Raw genomic sequence first — 20,676 nt, 5'->3', positions numbered from 1 at the left:
GAACTCAGTTAGACTCCCTTACACACCGTGCGGTTGTAAATCTGAGGTTCGATGGCTCTGACTGGGGAGCTGAGGTCTAGGGCTGGTCTGTGATTGGTCGAAGTTTGGACCTTCATAAGGAGGCTGACGACTGACAACGTTTGTCTCTCCTTCTGGATGGTTTCTATGTATTTCTATGGTACTTCTTTTCTAACTACCGCAAGACTCCCACCATGACGACGGGGAAGATACAAGCATGTGAATCTATGAAAGATTCGATACTGGAGAAACGGCCTTGCTGCTTGTGAAGAACTCAGATGAATTAGATTCGCTTTCAAAAAGTTAATCTTTCAATTTGCCATTAGTTGAATGTAACTGAAATTTATTCCAATTGTATTTCAATGGTGCAAAACTTTCATTCCATAAGTCAAAATCTGTGAAAATCTAAACGGTTTAACAATCCATTATACGAGCTGTTATGTAATCACAGGAGTATAAATCCCCAATGCATTTTGGGACTAGCCCTTCTTTAGGGTTTTCTCCCTGTAAACAAAGATAAATGCTCTTAATAACCCTATAGCAGAATGCGTCATGAAAAATAAAGTAACATGATATGTTACAGTCATTTTAAACAAAGGATATAGTAATTCAATGGGGTTCGTGATGACTGTGAATATAGATACTAGATGTTATACCAAACATTGAAGTGAGTGGTTCAAGAAAACGTAAAATGTGCTTGTGATAAGAGTGCTGGAAAATGAAAAACCGTCCAACATGCGCTCGTTTCCATCGGCGAAAGCGAATAAAGTGCAAATAATCCTGTGCTTGAATATAACGGAAAGCGGTGCGCAACCCAGAACCTGCGGAAAGAAAGCCTCCCCAAATATCGGCGTGCAGATGTGCAGATATTTTAAACAAAAGCGTTATGCGGGTGCCATAGAAAGAGATACAACGGAAAGTGCAAAAAATATGTTGCGTGAGCCCGAGAGATGCATACCTGTGAGTTGTGGCAAATGTGTCCCGTTTGCTCGCATCCATAATCCAGTGTGTCTGCTGGCCCGGAATAAATACTAAGAATCCCGGAAGTAAATGCTGTGAGCGTGAACAAAACTGAAAACGGACTCTGGAGAGAAACCATACCCAGAAGTATGTTACGCTCCATACCGTGATACAAGAGCCTGATCTAAGCACATTCAGATAAGTGAAGCAGTGTTTGTATCACGTTAGTCAATAAAGTTGCAAAGGTTACCGGCCAGGCCACATCTGAGTTAAAAAAAAGTGTGAAATACACAATAAACACGTGAATCTGTGAGCGAGAATGTGAACAGAAATACGGTTGTGAACCAGGAGACAATAATACAAACATAATCTGGCCAATTTAAAAGTCAATATGTATGGAAAATAAACGTGAACTAAGCTAATGGTAGGATAAGGAACATAATAATGCAATGTGTCCTAAGTGTACATGCTAACACAGCAATGATACGAAATAATAATTTGAAGAATACTGTACATGACTTAAACAGTTATAGGTAACAGCTAAACTCCACACGGTCATTGAGTCCCTTCGGATGTAAAGAGTTCAATTTGTGTATCCAAAATAACTCACGTTGCAGTAAAAATTTCTTATTGTCTCTGCCTTCTTTTTAAGAGATTTGTTCCAAAATTAGGTAACGGAGTTGACTGATGTTATGACTTTACTTTTTTCTTGATAATGCATTGCTATTGTGGATTTAGGGTTTTTTAACCTTATATTGCTCTTATGTTCGATTAGACGAGTTTTAAAGGAAGGAACTTGGGAGTTATCTTTGATGATAAGCTCCACTATGACCACCAAGTAAAAGCACTCTCTTCTTCTGGGTTTTAGACACTAAAACTAATAAAGAAAATGTGTCCATTTATCCCGAACGAACTTCAAAAAACAGTTGTTACATCCCTGATCCTGACGAAGTTGACTTTGGAAATGTTCTCTTTATTGGTATTTGAAAAAAGTGTTTACAAAAACTCCAAACATCACATTATGCATAACCTTTAAAGCACTGCATACTTCAGGACCAAGCTATATTCACGAAAAGTTTACCGGGTACTCCCCAGGCAGAAAGCTCAGATCCTTAGACACAATGCTAGTAACCCACCCCCTTTCCCCCCAGAGCAAAGCGTACTGCCTGGGGTGATAGGAGCTTTCTACTGAAAGCAGCTACACTCTGGAATGGCCTACCCCTGGAGATAAGGAAATGTTCCGACTTCCTGATTCTTTGGAAGCAAATAAATACTTGGATGTTTACACGTCATTAATCAGTAGCAACTATTCTCCCTGCTGCATCGCACTAGTCAGCAGCAGCGCCAAGACGCCTCCGGGCATTCAAGCGCTAAACAAAACTCAAATCAAATCTTATATTTATCCTCTGACTCCAGCATCATTATTTCTAGGTTGGCAGTTTTGTTATGTTGCTCATGCTTTGAATATGAAACCAAACTAATAATGCTGCCCCTCATTACTTCCGTGTATGTTTCACAAAGGGTAATAGGGGAGTCTACTCTCTCTGTCTTGGTTTGAAAGTACTGATTGGTTCCTTCCTGTAGTTTAGCTTCAAATTCCACACTGTTGAGCTACTAGATCGTAAGCCTCCATTACAGAGTTCTCTTTGAGGACACTCCTTGAACCTGTATTCTGGGGGCATGCTTTGACAGGCCTTTGGGCAAACTGACACACAAGTATTGTAGATAGGAGAAGGACTCGTGAGCCCTAGAAAAGAAGTAGACCCTCACAGTGGAGTGAAAGGATCCTCCATCACATAGCCCGAGTGTGTGAGATAAGTGTGCAGGATAGGATGGACCTGGTAGTGGAGTTCATAAGCAGGGGACCTAACATGTTTAAGTCAATGTTGATTAAGTCATTAAATTCTCCCTCCAGTATGGTCAACCCTAGGGGGTTAGAGGCTGCCTACAGGACAGATCCTATTAACTGAAAGAAGGTTTGAAAGGGTGGTGGTGCATAGAAAGCTATCAGTGCAGAGGTCTTCAATCTGTGGGGCACGCCCCCTTGGGGGGCCCTGACTATGTTCGCTGGAGGGCGCAAATGCCTTTGTGAGAACTTGTAGAATAAGACTGCCTAGAAGGGCAACTTTATTTATTGCATTTCCAGGCTGTCTACATTTACATCCAGCAGGTAAAGTTCATATAAAAATATGGCAACTGTGATTCTGGGCGCTGTTGGGCGGTGTCAAAGACTTGACTAATTGGCAAAAAAGAAAAGAACTACATTTTCTGTAAGTATTTTGTTGTTTTTCACAGTTAGCAAGCTGCATATAAAGTAATGCACATACCTTAAACGAAAAATAAATGCATTAAACTAATCCTTGGGAACACTTTCTTTAATGTTATAAAACCTCAATTTATTAATGTTATCACTGCAGATGTCTGTTTGGGAAACCAGAGAGTCAAACAATTGAATCCTGGTTGGTACAGTGCGGAATCGTGCTTTGTGTCTTTATAATGCTATGAAGTCCCACCCTGTAATACAAAGCACTGTGAATATGCATATCATTATATACATTTTTTTGACTATACACTGTATAAGAAAGGCTGTTGGAATTATGCAGCGGGTTGGACAAAATTATGTGGCAGGATTGACAAAAAGCCAACATATGCAGCTTAATGCAGCACTTTTTGCGATAATGTTACTTCAATATTTTATCAGTTTTACACATGCTCATACTGTGTGGGCAAATGTTTCACCTCATTAGTGCCAGATTAACACCCAAATTCAACAATAAGCAAAAGAAAGGTGACTGTAAACCTTTGCTATTGGCCTTCCACTGCGTGGCAACATCTGTTATTTCTTTTTTAGTAACTTTTGATCTGTTTGAGCTAGAAACACATTTTTGTTTAAAATCTATAGCATAAGTAGCAGATGGTGAATTATGTGGTAAATGCAGCAGATCCATAATTATGTGGAAAGGGCTGCAGCTACAAAATTGCATAGTTTCAGTGAGTATGAGTATAAGACAGGTTGCCACAAAATGATTTAGCTTTTAACAAATGCTTTCAAAGAATACCTTTTGGAAATAGGTAATTACACTCGACTTATTGAGAGGGCTCCAAAAAGTGCTACCAGGCCAGCCTAGAGCTACAGTGCATAGCCAATAGGTCTCGCTTTTGGGATCGTATAAGTATTTAGTTATGCAACTGTTGCATGGCTAAACACTTATAAGGTCCCAAAGACGAGACCTATCGGCTATGCCAATGCTTGTTTCCTTGTTGTCATTAGAGATGAGGTTACCTTGCTGCCCAGGGAGCAGGTCCAAAGTAACAAGCGGCAAGATGTGGGACTTACTCCCTTTTTCTTACACAAAGGGGAAGAAAACCTGCTTTGAGCCTCATGTCTAGGAGTGATGGGCCAGTGGAGAGAGTGGGCAGAGTGGTAGGTATAATTTGTGCCGTAGATGCTGTGGCACAGGGGCCGTGAGGTGTCAACTAGACCCCAATTAGTATTGTTTTGTTATCTTTTCTTGCTTATGTTAGGGCTCAGTGCAACATTGTTGTGCCAGTGTGCATTGGGCCTCGGACCAATGGCCAAGAGACGAGGAAATTGAAGCCACACATTAAATTAGGCCTCAGAGAGAGTTCAGAATGGGTCATGGGACAAGAAGGAGGCCCATTTTTTTTCAATAAGGGGCAGAGAAGACCACCACTTAGCAAGGCAGTCGATCTCACTTTTCTTACTAGCATTACAGGTGACGGCACCCTTGCTGCAAAGCGGTGGGCAACATGCCGGTGCTCATTTTATTCTATAAGGAAACGAGAATCTGTTTTAAGATTGGAGTGATGTCCATACATGGTGAGGAAGTGGTGAAAGAAGCAGGGGACACAGTCTGCTACTCAGGGATGCAGCAGATGCAGTTGCATTGGGTCCCAGGAGTGTGAGGGGCTCACAACACCCCAATTATCAGGAGTCGTGCTTTTGCTTGATATATTTGCTCTTTTATAAGTCTTCCATTTGGTGTGAATTATCAGCTACAGAAAAAGTACATGAAATGGTAATTCTGCCCCCTGCACTCAGCCCTGACCCTTCCCCTCCCTGAAGTACTGCCAAAAAGGTTTGGACGGAAGCCTGCCTTGAAAACATTTTGCTCAGGGGAGCTCACGGCTAAAAAGGTTTGTAGACCTCAGCATCAGTGTTATAGATATGCCATACAAGAATCCATTTACAATCATGTATCAGCTTAGCTAGTCTATCCATGTGTGGGTCTCCTGAAGCAGAAGACTGCAACCTCTCAGGGTTTAGGTGACATTACATAAACACACAAACAAAAAAGCAGGTCTTTTTCATGAGCATCCTTTGATTGTGGTGCAGATAGGGAATATCCGAAGTACCACTTCCAAGGTGCGATCACAAGGGTGACTCACACTGGGTGGTGTGCTAACGACAGTTGGTTTAAACACATGACTCAACTAAGCTACACCTCCTCCTTTTCTTTCTGCTTGACATTGACACACCTGGAATGTTTGGATACTTCAAATGTATGGTTATTTTATATGCCAATGTTTGTCAATACTCAGCATGTTATAGTAACTTCTAATATCATAGGTACTTAAAACACTTTCTTTTAATCAGTGACCTAGCTATACGATCCATAATCGACCTGCCCTAATATGGGACTCCATTAGTTGTTGTTGCTTTTTCAAACTCTGGGGCTGATTAGGATGGCGTGCGGACGAAAGTCCACCAGACACCCTATCGGAAACGGGACCGCCCAACAGGCTGTCAGCGGTCCTGACAGAGGCACTACAATGCGACCGTCACCACAGCGGTCACAAGCCTATCTTTTGCATTGCGGCGGGTGCTGATGCGTGCAGCACCAGATGCAATGCAAAATGGGGACACCTGACATATCCCTGCACTATATGGCAGGCACCATGTGTTGCCTGCCACATGGTGCAGGGATATGTAGGGGAGCACCACACAGCTTAGGGCCAGGGGGGAGAGGGGGCTTGCTACGTGCCCCCAAAGTCCCTTTCCGCCTGCCTTTTCATGGCTGGTTAACCGCCATGAAAAGGCGGGTGGAAAAGGACATCATAATACCCACGGTGGTGTCTGGTAGGCACCGCCACCGTTGTAGGAATATGATTTCCCTCCGACGCACCAGCGGGCTTAAGGAGCCCGTTGGAAGAGTGGCGTCCGGTCTTTTCGCGTGCCATCCATCAGCCCGCCATGGTAATATGGCAGGCGGTTATCATGGTTGCGATGGCAGTGGGACCACCATCGACGGGCTGTCGGTGGCGGTCCCACAGTCATCTTAATCGGCCTCTTAATTTTTAGGTCTCGTCTGGCGTTTACAGCGAGCATGCGCTGCTCTCGCCATGCGAGGGCCTTTTGGAATCGATACAGATTCTCACTTGACTCAAAGCCACGCCCTTGTTTGTAATTGGCGCGCGTCATCGTTTATGGTAAACGCTAACACATGATTGGAAAACGGCCCTTGTGGTGACCGCCATGTCCACTTTCAGGATGTCCCATGTGGACAAGCCGATGCCGTTTTGTTTGTGCTTTAATTTGCTTTGTAATTTGCATTTGTTTTTCCAATGTACGCGTTGTTTCAGCGTTCCAGAATATTTGCTTACAAGCTGAGTTTAATTGCATTTGGGTTTCGCTAAAAAAGGATTTGTATTCTGTTAGACCTGCCAGTCCTTTGGGTGTCCCCTCCTCATTTTTCTTCCTTTACCCTCTAATTTTTCGGTCCACTAGTTTTTTTTTGGTGTTGACGTAGAGGCTCTGGGTGCCCCATTTTCACTGATTGAGGGTGAGGCGCAAGGTGCTTCTCTAAAATGGAGGGAGGGAGAGAGCTCCTACACAAAATGGTGGCCTAAACTGTCACCTCAGAACCTGGGCCATAGACTGTCATGAGGGGTTCCAGAACCTTCTGGGCCACTCTGGCCAGTCAGGGCCCAGACTATAAATAGAGGTGAGGTGCGTCGGCCATTTTGTAGAAGGTGTGACGTGAGGTAGTCAGGAGTAAGGCACCTAAGTGGGGAGGTGGATGCGCTAGAGAGGGAAATTGACAGTTCTTAGGGCCTGCTTTTTCTTCCCCCCTCGGCTGACACTACCCCCTACCTCTTGACCTGACCCTGTCCTCAGCCACTGACCCTGGGGTCACATCAACCTTATGCGCTCTTTGTCTAGCCAGGACCCATGAAGGGAGACAGGGTAGAGAGTCACCATCATTGGCCAAATCCTCCACATCCCTGCTGTTGCCTGGAACCCTGGAATAACCCAGATCTAGTGACTGACAGTTTTTCTTGACTGAACAAGAATGTGATCATCGCCACAGACCCAGGAAATTGGCTGTCCGATTCGACTGCCCCTGAGCTACAGATCACCCCCCTTAATTTTGGCCACCCCCGCACTGAGATCCCAGAAGGAAACACTCACCGCTGCAGCCCAGGGTTTGAAAGATCGTCTCTTCTGTCACCTGGGGCTTATGAGGAATACCGAGGCCCCACTGTGACTGGATACGTTAGCGCGGCGCAGCCCAGAATTGTGAGGAAGCCACCGGAGGGGAATAGAAGGCCGCGTCAGGCCTTGAAGCCAGCAACACTCGTATCTCGTGTTGGGGGCGGACTGTGGAGCGCCGCCCCTGCCCGATTGTGTGAGGAGGCCGCGCTGCTTCTGGCGGCTGCGGGCGCGCCTCCCGGCAGCCACTAAGGCCGAGCAGAGTAGCGCCTGGCCTTAGGAAACATTGTGTGGCCCGAGGACGACTCCACGTCAGCGCAACACCCCCCCCCCCCCTCCGCCCCCGGACACCGCCAGAGAGTGAGGCCTGCCGGCGTGTGGAGCTCTCTGAGGAGCAAGTCCTCAACCGGCCGAAAAGTCCTACCAGAGGCCCACAAGTAAGGAAACCCCTGGGGTGGAGGGCGGAAGGCCGGAAGGCCGGAGTGGCCCTGGATTCGCCCCTCCCCCGGGGAAGTCTCTCCTTGAGCCCGGTGAGCCCCCACTGCCCAGCGGAAAGAATAACTCGGCTTGTGGCCCCCTCCATTCTCACCCTGTGGAAGACGTGGTATTCACCTAGTAAGCCGGGCACTTTAGGGATATACAGGAGTCTGCTATTGAATGCCAGTTTAATGTCCTGAAAGGCCAGATTTCCTGTTTCAAGGGAAAGCCATGTTCTATGCTGCAAAGACCAGCCAGGTGTCATGAGCATATTTAAGGTTATATTCATGCATAAAGGTATTGCCAGAATTGAAGTGCTATGTGCAACGCTTAATGGAATAACCTGATTTCAAGCGCATTGTGATTCCTATGTGCAGCGCTTAATGTAATAACCTGATTTCAAGCGCATTGAGATTTCTATGTGCAGCGCTTAATGTAATAACCTGATTTCAAGCGCATTGTGATTTCTAAGTGCAGTGCTTAATGTAGTAACCTGATTTGAAGAGCATAATGTATGCTAAGTGCAGCGCTTAATGTAATAATCTGATTTCCAGCGCATTGTAAATGCTATGTGTAGCGCTACGTCTAGTGACTTTATTTAATGCGCTATTGAGTTTACTGTGCTGGACTGAATCACCAAGTGGCGCGCTTAATTTCATACCAGTCTAAAGCAGAATAGTACTGCTAATTTAGACACAATGATATGTTTTGATCCTGATATGCAGAAGATAAGAACTGATTGACTTCACTTGAAAGGGAAGGAGATACATGATATAAGGAAAGATAAAGCTTTTCTACCTTTTCTAATTATTTGGTGTAGCTTCATTTTTAGTGATGGAACACTGGAGTGTGAAGTGGGTGTGATGCAAGCACGACATATAACTCTGAAGTAAGGCCTTTCCACCTGAGCCAAGCTACCCTAGGACTCCTGGTCCAACATATTCCCACTGCGTTGTGATGGTGCCTCGTGTCTCCCCCTGGAATGAATAAAGTTATCCACAGAGGAGGAACTAGGATTTCTCTCTAAAACAATATTGAAGAAGACATTTAATTCTATTAAAATAATACACCGTTTTTCGGAAGACCAAGCCCAAAGGGATGCCCAGGCATTAGCTCTCGTTAAGCTCCTTGCCGGCCTATTCCCCGAGGCGCTCTACCTCCACTCCATCTTGGCGACGCATATGGATGCACAGAGCTGTCAGTCCCAGGTCCTAAGTTCATTGGTGGACAGTAGGACGGTGACATGGGGTGAGTGACTATTGGGGTGAGCGACTATTACCAGTTCAGGAGTCAGTTCTGGGCACGTGGTGCGAAGGGTCGCGAGCATCAGTTCTTTGATTTCTTATGGGGGGGCTTCATACCGTAAATGTTGGCCCAAAGCCTTTGTCCTATGTCTTGCGTGTCGTGGTTTGGGAGCATAGCCACAGCCCAATAACTGGGGGCCACCTGAGGGGCATGAGGTAACTACCCCCCCTCGCATCTTGAGCTAGCGCATAGAATAGGTGTTGTACGCTGGCAGCACAGAGGGGCTAGCCCCCTGTGCCCAGCTAGTGCCGCATAGCCACCAGCGCTGAAAGAGTGAACACACTAGTGTCCCTGTGAATGTTGTGGCCAGGTGTCTGGCGAGCTGTGGTCGCCTTTCTAACATTTTATCCGGCTGCGAAATGAACACTAGAGAATAGAGTTGCCCTTTCTGACGTGCGCCCCCTACCGGTGCATACGTGGAGTTCCCTCTTGGGAAGATACAAGATAAAGAGGTTTGTGTCCATACGACCGGAAGAGAGACATGGATACTGTTCACGAGGGCACGTGCTGGGAGTGTGCCACTCGTGTCCACGAGTAGACGTGCGCCGTCTGAGAGGGTTACATCACACAGGTGGGAAAGCCACAACTCTGTGTGTGACTGTCACAGAGGCGCTCACTCAGAAGGGAAAGATTGCGGAGTGCTGACGAGTGTTTAGGGTGCAGAGAAGGTACGTTTTGAGGGCAGACATACATTTTGTTTTGAAGGCGTTATTTTATCCTTTTGATGTGGCTTCCCTTGGGCTTTCTATGATAAGTCAGGAATCCGAAGCCAATGTTACGATAGATAGATAATAATACTTTATTCGAGTTCAAGATTCATGAATTCATAAAAGTAACATGTTCATATAGACAAAAGTAATCCACAATAAAATATCGTTACACAGAACATAAATAAGTTACTTTAAAAACTCATTAAACGTTTCCTTTTCCTTAAAATACTTTTTAAAAAGCCCAACATTATTGACACACAGTATTCGTTACGAGATCCTGACCTCGCCTTTCAATGGTCAGTACCTTTAACCCCTGGTTTGTCGTTATCTCTGGCTGCATCTTACTGGGCGCGAAGACCCTTTCAAGCACACAGAGGATGTCCGTCGGCTCTACTGCTCACTCGTGCACACAGCTTGGGGTCTCTGACCCCTTCTGATAGTCTTGGTTGATGGCCGCCCAGCTGTGTGTCCACAGGTGCCCCTCTCTATACTCTTCCGCAGATGGTTGAGGCGAGATGGCCAGTTTGCCTGCGATAAGCGCAGCCGCAGTGGGCTCCGGCCATTAGGAGTTCCTCTTAAAGGCACTGAAGCCACGTGTCCTGACTGAGCAGGTACTGGTGAACAGGGAATGATGACATTATCCTCCGAGTTATGTCTATGCATGGATGCAGGGTTTTGTCTTGCCGCTTAGATGCACCCAAGGGCAACTTCAGAACACTCTTCACAGACATGGCTAGAGCATCCATCGCTGAAGGACTTTTAGAATGTCTTTGAGTCACAGAGTGAGGAGAGACAGAACCATGAAGCATGGGTCTGAACTGAGGTCCATGTGTACATTTAGGGAGGTGTTGCTCAACTCCGAGTACCCACTTCTGAGATGGTACAAGCCACGGTCGCTCCAGTAAAAAACAAGCATTGAAAATGCAATAGGTCTCGCCTTTGATTAAGTTAAAGCCATTTGCTTTGCTAATGGTATTGTATAGCAATGCAAATGGCTTTAACTTAATTAAATGCGAGACCTATTGCATTTTTAATGCTTGTTGTATATGTGGCTATTGCAGATTATTTGTTTAAGAGCCAGGCACTCACAATACTCACTGCCTGAAAGTCAATTGTGGACATGTAATACATGTATTAATTAGTGCATACCAGTTTGTAGATGCGCTGACACTGACAAATCACTTTAAAAAGAAACCTTTGTACAACGCATTGAAATTGTTCTGGGTGTTGTTAAACTCAATAATCATGGTTAATTAACGGCCAGTAAGGGCATGTTTTGTAGATTTAAAATGGGTCCCTTTCTCATGAGTCTTATCAAGGTTCTCCCCGTATTGGTCCAGTGCTGGGTAGATCGCTGACTGTCCCACGGATAGGACTGAAAGGAATTATTGATGGAAGCAAATCGAGTACCACCAATTTCAGGCATTTGCAGTCTGTCTTTCTCTGTTATCACGGACATGTAACTATAGGGCATATAGAAAACAGCTTTTATTGCATTTGCTCAAGTATCACGATCTCTTTCTGTAACTTCAGTTTCAATTAATATATTTAATTCTTTTTTTATTTGTATTTTACATATTTTTGCAAGTGTCATATTTTTATTTTGCATGTAGGGGCCGTTGCTTGTGAAATTAAGAAAATGTAATTATTCTTCTCAGACTTTGAAGATATTCTGATAACTGTGAGCTTCCTGTTGGAAAAGAATCCCTGTGCACAGTTCTGGACGTCTTACCAAGTCAGAAGGTAAATATATCTAGAAGATGCTCTCCCAGTTGTCACTAACTTTATTCACAATGCACTGCAACCTTTGCAAGGCAGACAGAAGATGTCCATTCTTCTCTACAGATGATGTATTTAATTTACACACACAAGAGAGTTAGATTGCTAAAGTTATAAAGTGAATTTTCAAACATTCAAAATCTGTGACCATGATTACCTTTCCAACATCCAATAAATTGGAGAGTAAAGTAAAAACAGTAAGGCATTGCTCTTTAGTCAATTGATAATTTTCTAGTGCTCACGTTAGCATATACTGTCTGGTCACATGGGAACTCAACCAAAGCATTTGTCAAGCAATGCTAAACAATTACCCATAGTGCTGAACGAATTTCGCTGGAGGTTATCATGCCTATACCGTATTGATAAATGTTACCATATGGAATAATACAAATTACACTTGGAAATTCAAAAGATGCTGGTTGATCGACTTGTGGTGTAGAAAATAGAATCCATATACTAATTGTAAGCCCTGATGAAGCAATATAAATATTATTCATGTCACGAAACACGCATTGGCTCATAATTAATTTTAGGGTGGACCATAAAATGTAATAAAGAATAACAGTAAAAAAGAAATCTTTTTAATCTCGCATTCCATTTTTTTAACTAAAGAAAGCCTCAATGGTGTCTACCATACTTATTCTAGCTCTCCTATCCCACTATCTCTTCCATTTCAGTCTTCTCTGACCATCCATTCACACTACTCCCATCTAGTGCACCAGAAGTAGGTTCACTTCGTTTCCCTCTTGAACATAGTGATGCATAAGAGTGGTGTGGCTGTGAAAAAATTGTGGTCAAAATGCAGACTTTTAAAACTGTGTTGCTATTAATTAGTAATAGAGACATTGACAAAATGGCCCCTGCTGTTGTGAGGTATTCTTGGAAAAGCATTTTAACTGTTTTGCTACTTGAAGTGGCACCATTTAATTTTAATATTTATCTTTCTGTGATCATGGTAGCAAAAGCAAGTATCTATAAAGGGAATGGAATACGGAGGCACCTTTCTATTTCAAAATGTACAGCGTCTTCTGAATACATGTTTTTTATTATTTTTATGGAAAACCTTTGTATCCTTTATCCTTAGCGCTGACTGGTCAATAGAGGATCTGCTTCATAAATGGGATTTGAAGTGCGTCCACATTCCACTGAAGTCCTTTGGTGCTGATAGTGCTACCTTGGCCAGCTCCGATCTTCCAGGAAGGCACACTGTTCAGATGATCGTGTTAACTGCGTCAGACAGTTCAGTAACACCTATGTAAACTGTCTTTGATAAGTATGGACACATTTCAGATTCCGATGCAGTGTATTTACAAGCTTGACTTAAAAAATGTGAAATCAAATGTATAAGTATGTGTTACAGGAAACAGACCAAACTACTTCCGCAGCAAAGGTTTTAGTAGCATTGATCTTAAGTGATTATGTTTAAGTTCTGGATGTGCGTTCTTGTGTGGAGTGTTCAAAACATGCTGGTGGGAGCATCAAATGTTTGTTAGCCCCTTGCCCGTAAGGTGGACTGATTTTCTATGTGAATTTAAGAATATAAAAATTAAACTCTTTTTGTCTCCTGCATTTTTATTGACTGAACTCGAGGACTTTACAATATTAATAGACTGGTTAAAATACTTTACTTGGCATGTTGTTCTACAATATTGCTCCATAAATCTAGCTAACAATTTTGTTTCATAAATCTAGCTTAACCATAATATTAGTCAATTTTCTGCAGATTGCAAAGAACCTGTGCAGGGGGAGCTCTCCTGTGTTAAGGAAACCTGGACTGAGCAGATGCTGAAAAGCGTTCAGGACTACAGCGAGCAGAACAGTCCTTCATAGTTTTCCCACAGGATGATTTTGTGAGTTTTAGACAGTGTCCCTCTGGATTTCCCTTGGAAGGTAAACCAAGAGGAGGAGCAAATAATTAGCATTAGATGCATTTCTTTGTATGGTTACAGCATTTAGCCAGACAAGAAATGTGCCGTTTAATGGTTTCAGCGAGTTCCGCAGCAGCCAACTTTTCCCACTTCTTTTGTTTTAATTTAATGTGTTAACGGCAACATTGTTTTCATAAAGTGAGACCTGGATTTTACCATCTAGGCAATCGTGGCCACTTAATTTATTTAACTTTTTGTTTTATTGAAGCATTATGTTTGGGAACATATGTGATATTTTTATAAACATAGACTAGGCTTTCATCAGGCAACACTTTAATTATTTTATAATTAAGATAAATGGAAAAGAAATTAAAATTATGGTTTGACCCTGGGAAAGTTCTGGATGATTTTATCACAAAATGTATTTGAGAAGTGGTTGAAGGAGTAAGAACTACACAAAGAGGGTATGAACACAATTAGCTGTATGCGTCATTCATGTTGTCGTGTTGCATATACGCTGGGCTCCACTGGAGTTTTGCGTGAGGAAATGTAATGTCAGAGTGTATGTAGGAAGCAGAGAAAAAGTGATATTCAAATGGTTGCAGCACATAGGGATATCTTAACTATTTTGGGGGCCCGGGCCCAATGTATTTTGGAGGTCGCTGTTTTTAACAACTTTAACTTTATTATCCAATTTCAGCGCACTCACACCCTCTTACTACAGTTCACAGGCAGTGCCATCTGAAGAATTATTGGGGCCTTGAGGAAAACATATTTTGGAGGCCCCTGTTTAAACAATTTATACTTAATAAGGGGTATAAATCTTACATTTCCAAGATGCAATTACCCACACCAATTCATTGTTAAGCAAGAAGGACTACAATTTGCAGATATCTTACAAGAACTACATTTATAGTTCATCAATGCAGAGACTTCGGTCAGTGGATTTAAAAACAAGACATTAAGAATTTGTATTTTTTATGTCATATGTTTAAGATAGATGTGGGGTGTATGCAGCATTTTCAGGAACATTTTATGCTAATTATACACATTTTCTAAACATCTAACTACTTTACACCTTTTTGAGATAGAGCTAGATGAAAGCAACACAAATGTCAAAAATTCCGAATTTAAGAAGCTGAGCTTTAACTGATCATACACTTTCTAGTTTTTATCAGAAAAACCATTTATCCAGTTATATAGATCTCAATACAGGCTCAGGTGTGTTACCAAAGAAAGAAAAAAAAAGACACAGGTCATTGGCTATAGAAAATAGGTTTACTTAAAATATGGCTTGGAGACAGTCAGCCCCTCAGGACTGAAGAGTGTCAATTTGCTACATGCAGGCAGCGTCTTATATACTCACTATCAAGCTGACTTCATACATATCATCTTAAAAAGCAATAACAAGTCATTGAATAATATGAGTTAATGATATATTTCAATGTAATCACCACACCACCTGCATCCTTGAACTCGTGTCCTCTCCTCATTTCTCCTTAACATTGTCCTTTAACCTCTCCATCCCAAGTGTGTGTTTGTTGTGCTGTTCTCAGGTTTTCTTATCTTGCCTTCTATACTATTGACTGAAACTACCTTTGACCTCATATTTTCTGAACCATGTCTCTGCTAATAATGAGGATGGAGTATGTGCTTGTGCGCTGAGATCGTGAATTCTTCAAGCTTTGTTAGTCATGTTTTAGTTTTTAACTAAACTAGCTGATCTTGTGTTTTACTCTCCTCACAACCTTTACTCTGCGTCCTTGTGTTATCTGGGTCTGTATCTGTTTTATGATTACATAGAATTTTACAGGTTTTTTGTCAACAGCATTGATGTTTTTATTTGTCTGTTTGTTATTTTCTTTAACTTTCCCCCCCTCTAGTTGATATTTCAACTACTTCTTTTAACTCCTGGTCCTAACTGAATGGCATCTGTTATCCATGCTGGTGATTTAGCTATGAACATCCCTCCCAGCTTAGCGCAAACTCTTTTACAGCATGCTATTATTAATTGAAAAATACAATACATCAAAAGCAAGACCACAATGAGGAGCAATAAGGCTTAAACAGTCCTGACATCCAGGATGGTAGCAAATCAAACCAACACAAACTATTTATCTAGGGCACCTCCTTCGCTCACCATTGTAGATCATGTGGAGTTTGTATCGCATTGGTCAAAGTTCTGTTGTCCTCATCATTTGCACAAGCACAACTCCCCTCCATGGCCGTCAAACGGTCTAGCACATATCAGTGCAATATGATTTTTATTCTCACTGTTCGCAACTGTTCCTTAAATGCATTGAATCCTTTACCTGTAGCATTGATCTTCTTTATTAGTATCCATTTTATTTGGAGCTATCAAGCTGTTGCCTGTGCCTGGACGAATTACAACACGTTTCCAAAGGACAGTTGGGCATCATTGAACGGTCTGAACTCTTGGGTTACAGCCTTCCAAGAGGTGATGCCCTAAATAATATGGGCTATATTTTAACATGCTGTGTCTGATCCCTCATCCTACACAGGAAAAGATTTAACAGGCAATGAGCGATGTTCGGGGTCACTTTTTTAGGCACTACAGACCAATGAGGAACCTGTATTTGTCCTCTGTCAGCTACTGTGTGTCCCAAAATTTTGGAAAGTGAAATATGGAGGCCGGGCCTTTTGAGGTATTGGTTGCACAGCTGTGAAATAAGCCAGTGGCAGCTCCTCCGCTAAGGCGGAGGAGCATCGCCCCCACTGCTTGCAGCAGTAAAATAAAGAAAACCTAAAATCATAACTCGTTATCATTTTATGTTTTCCTGCTGCGGCTAAGGTGGAGGAGCATCGCCCCCACTGCTTGCAGCAGTGAAATAAAGAAAACCTAAAATCAGAACTCGTTATCATTTTATGCCTTCCTGCTGCGGCAGCTTTGTGGGTGGGTGAGCGGGGCTGCTCTGCTTACAGCGCAGGGCGGAGGAGGAGTGGTTTTGACTCCCAACCTGCGCATGAATGTTTGGGCCGGCTGCATTACAGCCTGCATTGAGAAAATGCTCAGGCCTCCATTCCCTGGCTTAGCGCCGATCTACGGCGTCGAGACCAATCACAATGCTGCATTGCAGTGTTGTGATGGGCTCCGGAGAGCCTGGGAGCCGTGGGCTTCCTGCTTCCATGTTCCGGCTGGAGAGACAATGGAGGGACGGCAGAGAAGAGAACCCAGTAATCAGGTCCGTTTTTTGTTGTTTTTTTAAAACCCACTCCGACATCCCCCACACCACCCCCATCCTTGCCGTCCGCCACTGGAATATGGTGCAAGCCCCCCTCAGAGCCATTAAAAGTCTTATGCACTTTAGGAGATATCTAAAACCTTGGCTTTTCCCTAAATAGCCAGATCTATATCAGGAAGGGACATGAAAGATGTATCGTAAATAGGGAGGAAAGTGTCTTTGTTCTTGACTTTGCAAGGTTTACATAGTACCAGGATACCTATTAGGTTAATGCTGTGCTTTTCAAATGTTATTAATAATAATAACTTCTCTTAATGACTGCAACCTATCTGATGCGGTGGCATGAGGAGTGAGAGAATACATTACTCATCCAAGGAATTGTATCCAATCACAAACAGGTGCTGATACCTCATATTATCTAGTGCCGTTCAGTGAAATTTTCTTTGTTTACACTTGTGGGGGCTCTATGTATGGGTCCCTCCATCAGGTGGCCGAAACTAAACATACCATTGCGAAAACATACAAGATAGTTATCATTAAAACAACCAGACCCCCCCAAAAAAGGAAAAAGATAAAATACATAACCGTCCATTGGTAGAGTTAAAGAAATTTTGAAAGCACAGTGGAGGGGGGAGTTTTACAGGTCATCATCTTTTCTGCCCTCTTTCCCCTTTTGTGTATTTTGGGGCGCTTGTATTGATGGGTCCGTGCGGACATCTGTGAAGTGGATCGATTGTTTCCTTTCAGCCACTTTGGTAGCTGTGGGCGTGGTTCGGTTAATGTCACTGTGAAGGGCCGTTCCAATTTCTGACCTTCCACTTGCTAACATAGTTGCGAATGGAGACTTGTTGGCCAGTTATCATGGGGTAGACCTGCTAGTCGTCGTTTGGTGCCTTTCTCCAGGATACCTGTTTAGGGAAGAACTTAGCAGTCTTTGCTTGTTAAGACTAATATGCCCCCTGTTAGAAAAACACCCCACTCCCACACCTGAAGAGGTTGGTGGTAATGGGGTCTTTTCCCAGACATACACATTGGTAGCTTGGCTCGAGTGGTCAGGGGTCAGGCACCGTGTTAAGCATACGCAATACCCACACAATAACCATGCGTGCATCCGTTCCAAAAACGACACTACACCTTAAAAATTATGAAAATATCTCTGTGTTTATCTTCTTTTCTCTTAGTTACTGATTAAATAAATAATAATACAATCACAGTACACAAGCTTCTCCTTAGAAAGTGCAGGTCAAATAAATAATAACACTTTACAGGTGCAATAAATAGGATCAGGTCAAATAAATACTGTGAGGGAATAAATACTGTGCAGGAATAAGTTAGCTCAGGACAATAAATACATTACAGGAATAACTTAGATAAATACAATAAATACAGTACCCTCAATAAATAATATCAGCCAACAATGACATTTGTAAAATCAGATCACATTTAAAATACTATGGGCTGATTTGGCCCAGTCACAGCTTGTGGTTAGGTGGATGGCCTGAGGGCGTCTCACCTAGCTTGGGTAAGGCTGAGGCTAAAACTGAGGTAGATCAAGGGTAATCTAGGAATCTGGCTCTCCCAAACTACACAACCCCTCACACAGGTCACTGTATCAGTCTCAGTCCACCCCTGGCACTTCCAGGCTGGTCCTAACACCTCTTTATCCCCTAGGATGGTCTCTTAGGGCTCCACAGGGCCTTAGGCGCCCTCTATTCCACTTACTGCCCTTTTTATGAAGCTCCGACGCCGCTGGAGTCGTGTCGACGCCGTGAGGCGGTTCCGGTTCGATGTCGGCGGCCTCGGCGCAATGTCAATTCTTGACGACGCCGGTAGGCGGTTCCGGTTCGATGTCGGCGGCCTCGGCTCGATGACGACCTCCGGTTCGAGGACGTCGGGCAGTCTTGGCTCGATGTCGACCTCGGGCGGCTCCGGTTCGATGACGTCGGCCAGCCTTGGCTCGATGTCGACTTCCGTCGGCTCCGGAGCGCGATCTCCACTCCCGACCTCCGGTGCTCCTCTCCTCGGGTTCCGGCGACTCCGGAGTGCGATCTCCACTCCCGACCTCCGGCACGATTCTCTTCAGGTTCCGGCGACTCCGGAGTGCGATCTCCACTCCCGACCTCTGGCACGCTTCACCTCGGTCTCCGGCGACTCCGGAGGGCGGACTTCACTCCCCCGTCGACGCCGCTCACTCGACCTCGGGTGACTTCCTCCTCGACCTCTGGTACTCTCCACGACCTCCGTCGGCGCCCTCTCTCGACCTCTGGCGGCTCCGGGTACGACGTCTGCTTTCCAGTCAGCGCCGCTTCTCCACCTCGGGCTCCAGGTCTCAGGCTTCTCGACGTCGGACTCCAGGGAAACCAATAAACAGGTCAGATTCTTGCTTTTCTTTTCTTCTAAGGCCTGTTCCTGCTGTCCAGGTCCTTAAGATGGTTTTTCTTGCTTTGTCCCACACAGGGCTCCAGGCGGGCTCAGTCAGTAGGGACTAGTATCAAGGGTGGGTTTATGGACCCCACTCCAGGCACAAGTTTCCACCCCTGCTGCCTCACTCCTTCCTCCTTCAGGTTTCTGCTCCTCTCTCTTCACCAGTCAGGTGCCAACTGCCAGCTCCAACTGTCAACTCTGGCTTAGCTTCCCAACATTCCAAACCGCCTCCAACTGTCACAGGGTTCTGGAATGTTCTGGAAGGTTCTAGTAGGTTCCAGTGGGTTCTGATGATGTCACAGGTGGCCACCATTTTGTGCTCCAGGCCCTCAGACAGAAGTTCCAGGGGTAGATAAAATGGCTCCCTGAATCTGCATCAATACGAAAAAGTCTGGTGGTTCCCAAAAAGGAAAAAATACTAACAGGGTTTGAGGCAAAAGTGGGACAAAATAAATAATGATGAGGAGGGACCACCCAAAGGGCTGACAGGTCTAACACGCGTCCCCCCCAGCTGAAAGTGGGGAGAGCTACCCAACCCCTTGGGAGTTCTCATCACTAAGGCGGAAATACCTTGAGAGACCGTCTGCATTGGCGTGGTCCACTCCAGGCCGATGTTCCACCTGAAAGTCCATTCCCTGTAGGGAGATAGACCACCTCAACAACTTGGGATTCTCCCCCTTCATCTGCATCAGCCAACGAAGGGGTCTGTGGTCGGTCTGAACCAGGAAGTGCGAGCCAAACAGGTATGGCCGCAACTTCTTCAGAGCCCATACCACTGCAAAGGCTTCACGCTCTATTGAACTCCACTTCTGTTCCCTGGGAAGTAGTCTCCGGGATAGGAAGACCACGGGTTGATCCAGACCCTCTTCATTGAGTTGCGATAACACTGCCCCAATGCCATGTTCTGATGCATCCGTCTGGACAATGAACTCCTTGGAAAAGTCTGGGGCCCTTAAGACCGGGGCCTCGCACATGGCTTGCTTCAGCTTCACAAAGGCCTGCTGACAAGCCTCCGTCCAGACTACCCGTCGAGGTTGTTTCTTGGACGTGAGCTCCGTGAGGGGGGCTACGATGGTACCGTACCCCTTCACGAAGCGGCGGTAGTATCCCGTGAGGCCCAGAAAAGCTCGGACCTCAGTCTGTGTCTTGGGGGGTTCCCAGGCCATGATGGCCTCGATCTTCGCCTGGAGGGGTTGCACCGCTCCCCTACCCACCAAGTGTCCAAGGTACACTACCGACCCCTGCCCGATCTGGCACTTGCTGGCCTTGATCGTCAATCCAGCTTGTCTCAGGGCCCGGAGAACAGCTTGCAGGTGACGCAAGTGATCCTCTCAGCTGTTACTGAAGACGGCTATGTCATCCAGATAAGCAGCAGAGAAACTCTCCATTCCGGTGAGGATCTGGTTTACCAGGCGCTGAAACGTGGCAGGTGCGTTCTTGAGCCCAAAGGGCAAAACACAGAACTGGTAGTGGCCATT

The 20,676-nt window shown here is 44.6% G+C and overlaps 1 protein-coding gene across 6 annotated transcripts in view; it reads left to right on the top strand.

Moving 5' to 3' along the window:
- Window positions 1–13,258, top strand: part of METTL23 (methyltransferase 23, arginine) — a 242,703-nt gene extending 229,445 nt beyond the window's left edge. For all 6 annotated transcript variants that reach the window (XM_085616900.1, XM_085616901.1, XM_085616902.1 and 3 more), the window contains exons 4-5: window positions 11,583–11,667; window positions 12,788–13,258. In XM_085616900.1, the coding sequence (XP_085473026.1) occupies window positions 11,583–11,667; window positions 12,788–12,962 (260 nt within the window). In that variant the 3' untranslated portion in view covers window positions 12,963–13,258. The remainder of the gene's footprint in view (window positions 1–11,582; window positions 11,668–12,787) is intronic.
- The last annotated feature ends 7,418 nt before the right edge of the window (window positions 13,259–20,676 follow it).

Source organism: Triturus cristatus, chromosome 7, assembly GCF_964204655.1.
Source record: "Triturus cristatus chromosome 7, aTriCri1.1, whole genome shotgun sequence".
NCBI classification, from domain to species: Eukaryota; Metazoa; Chordata; class Amphibia; order Caudata; family Salamandridae; genus Triturus; species Triturus cristatus.
Note: the sequence above shows the minus strand (reverse complement) of the source record. Positions and strands in the feature narration are given on the sequence as shown.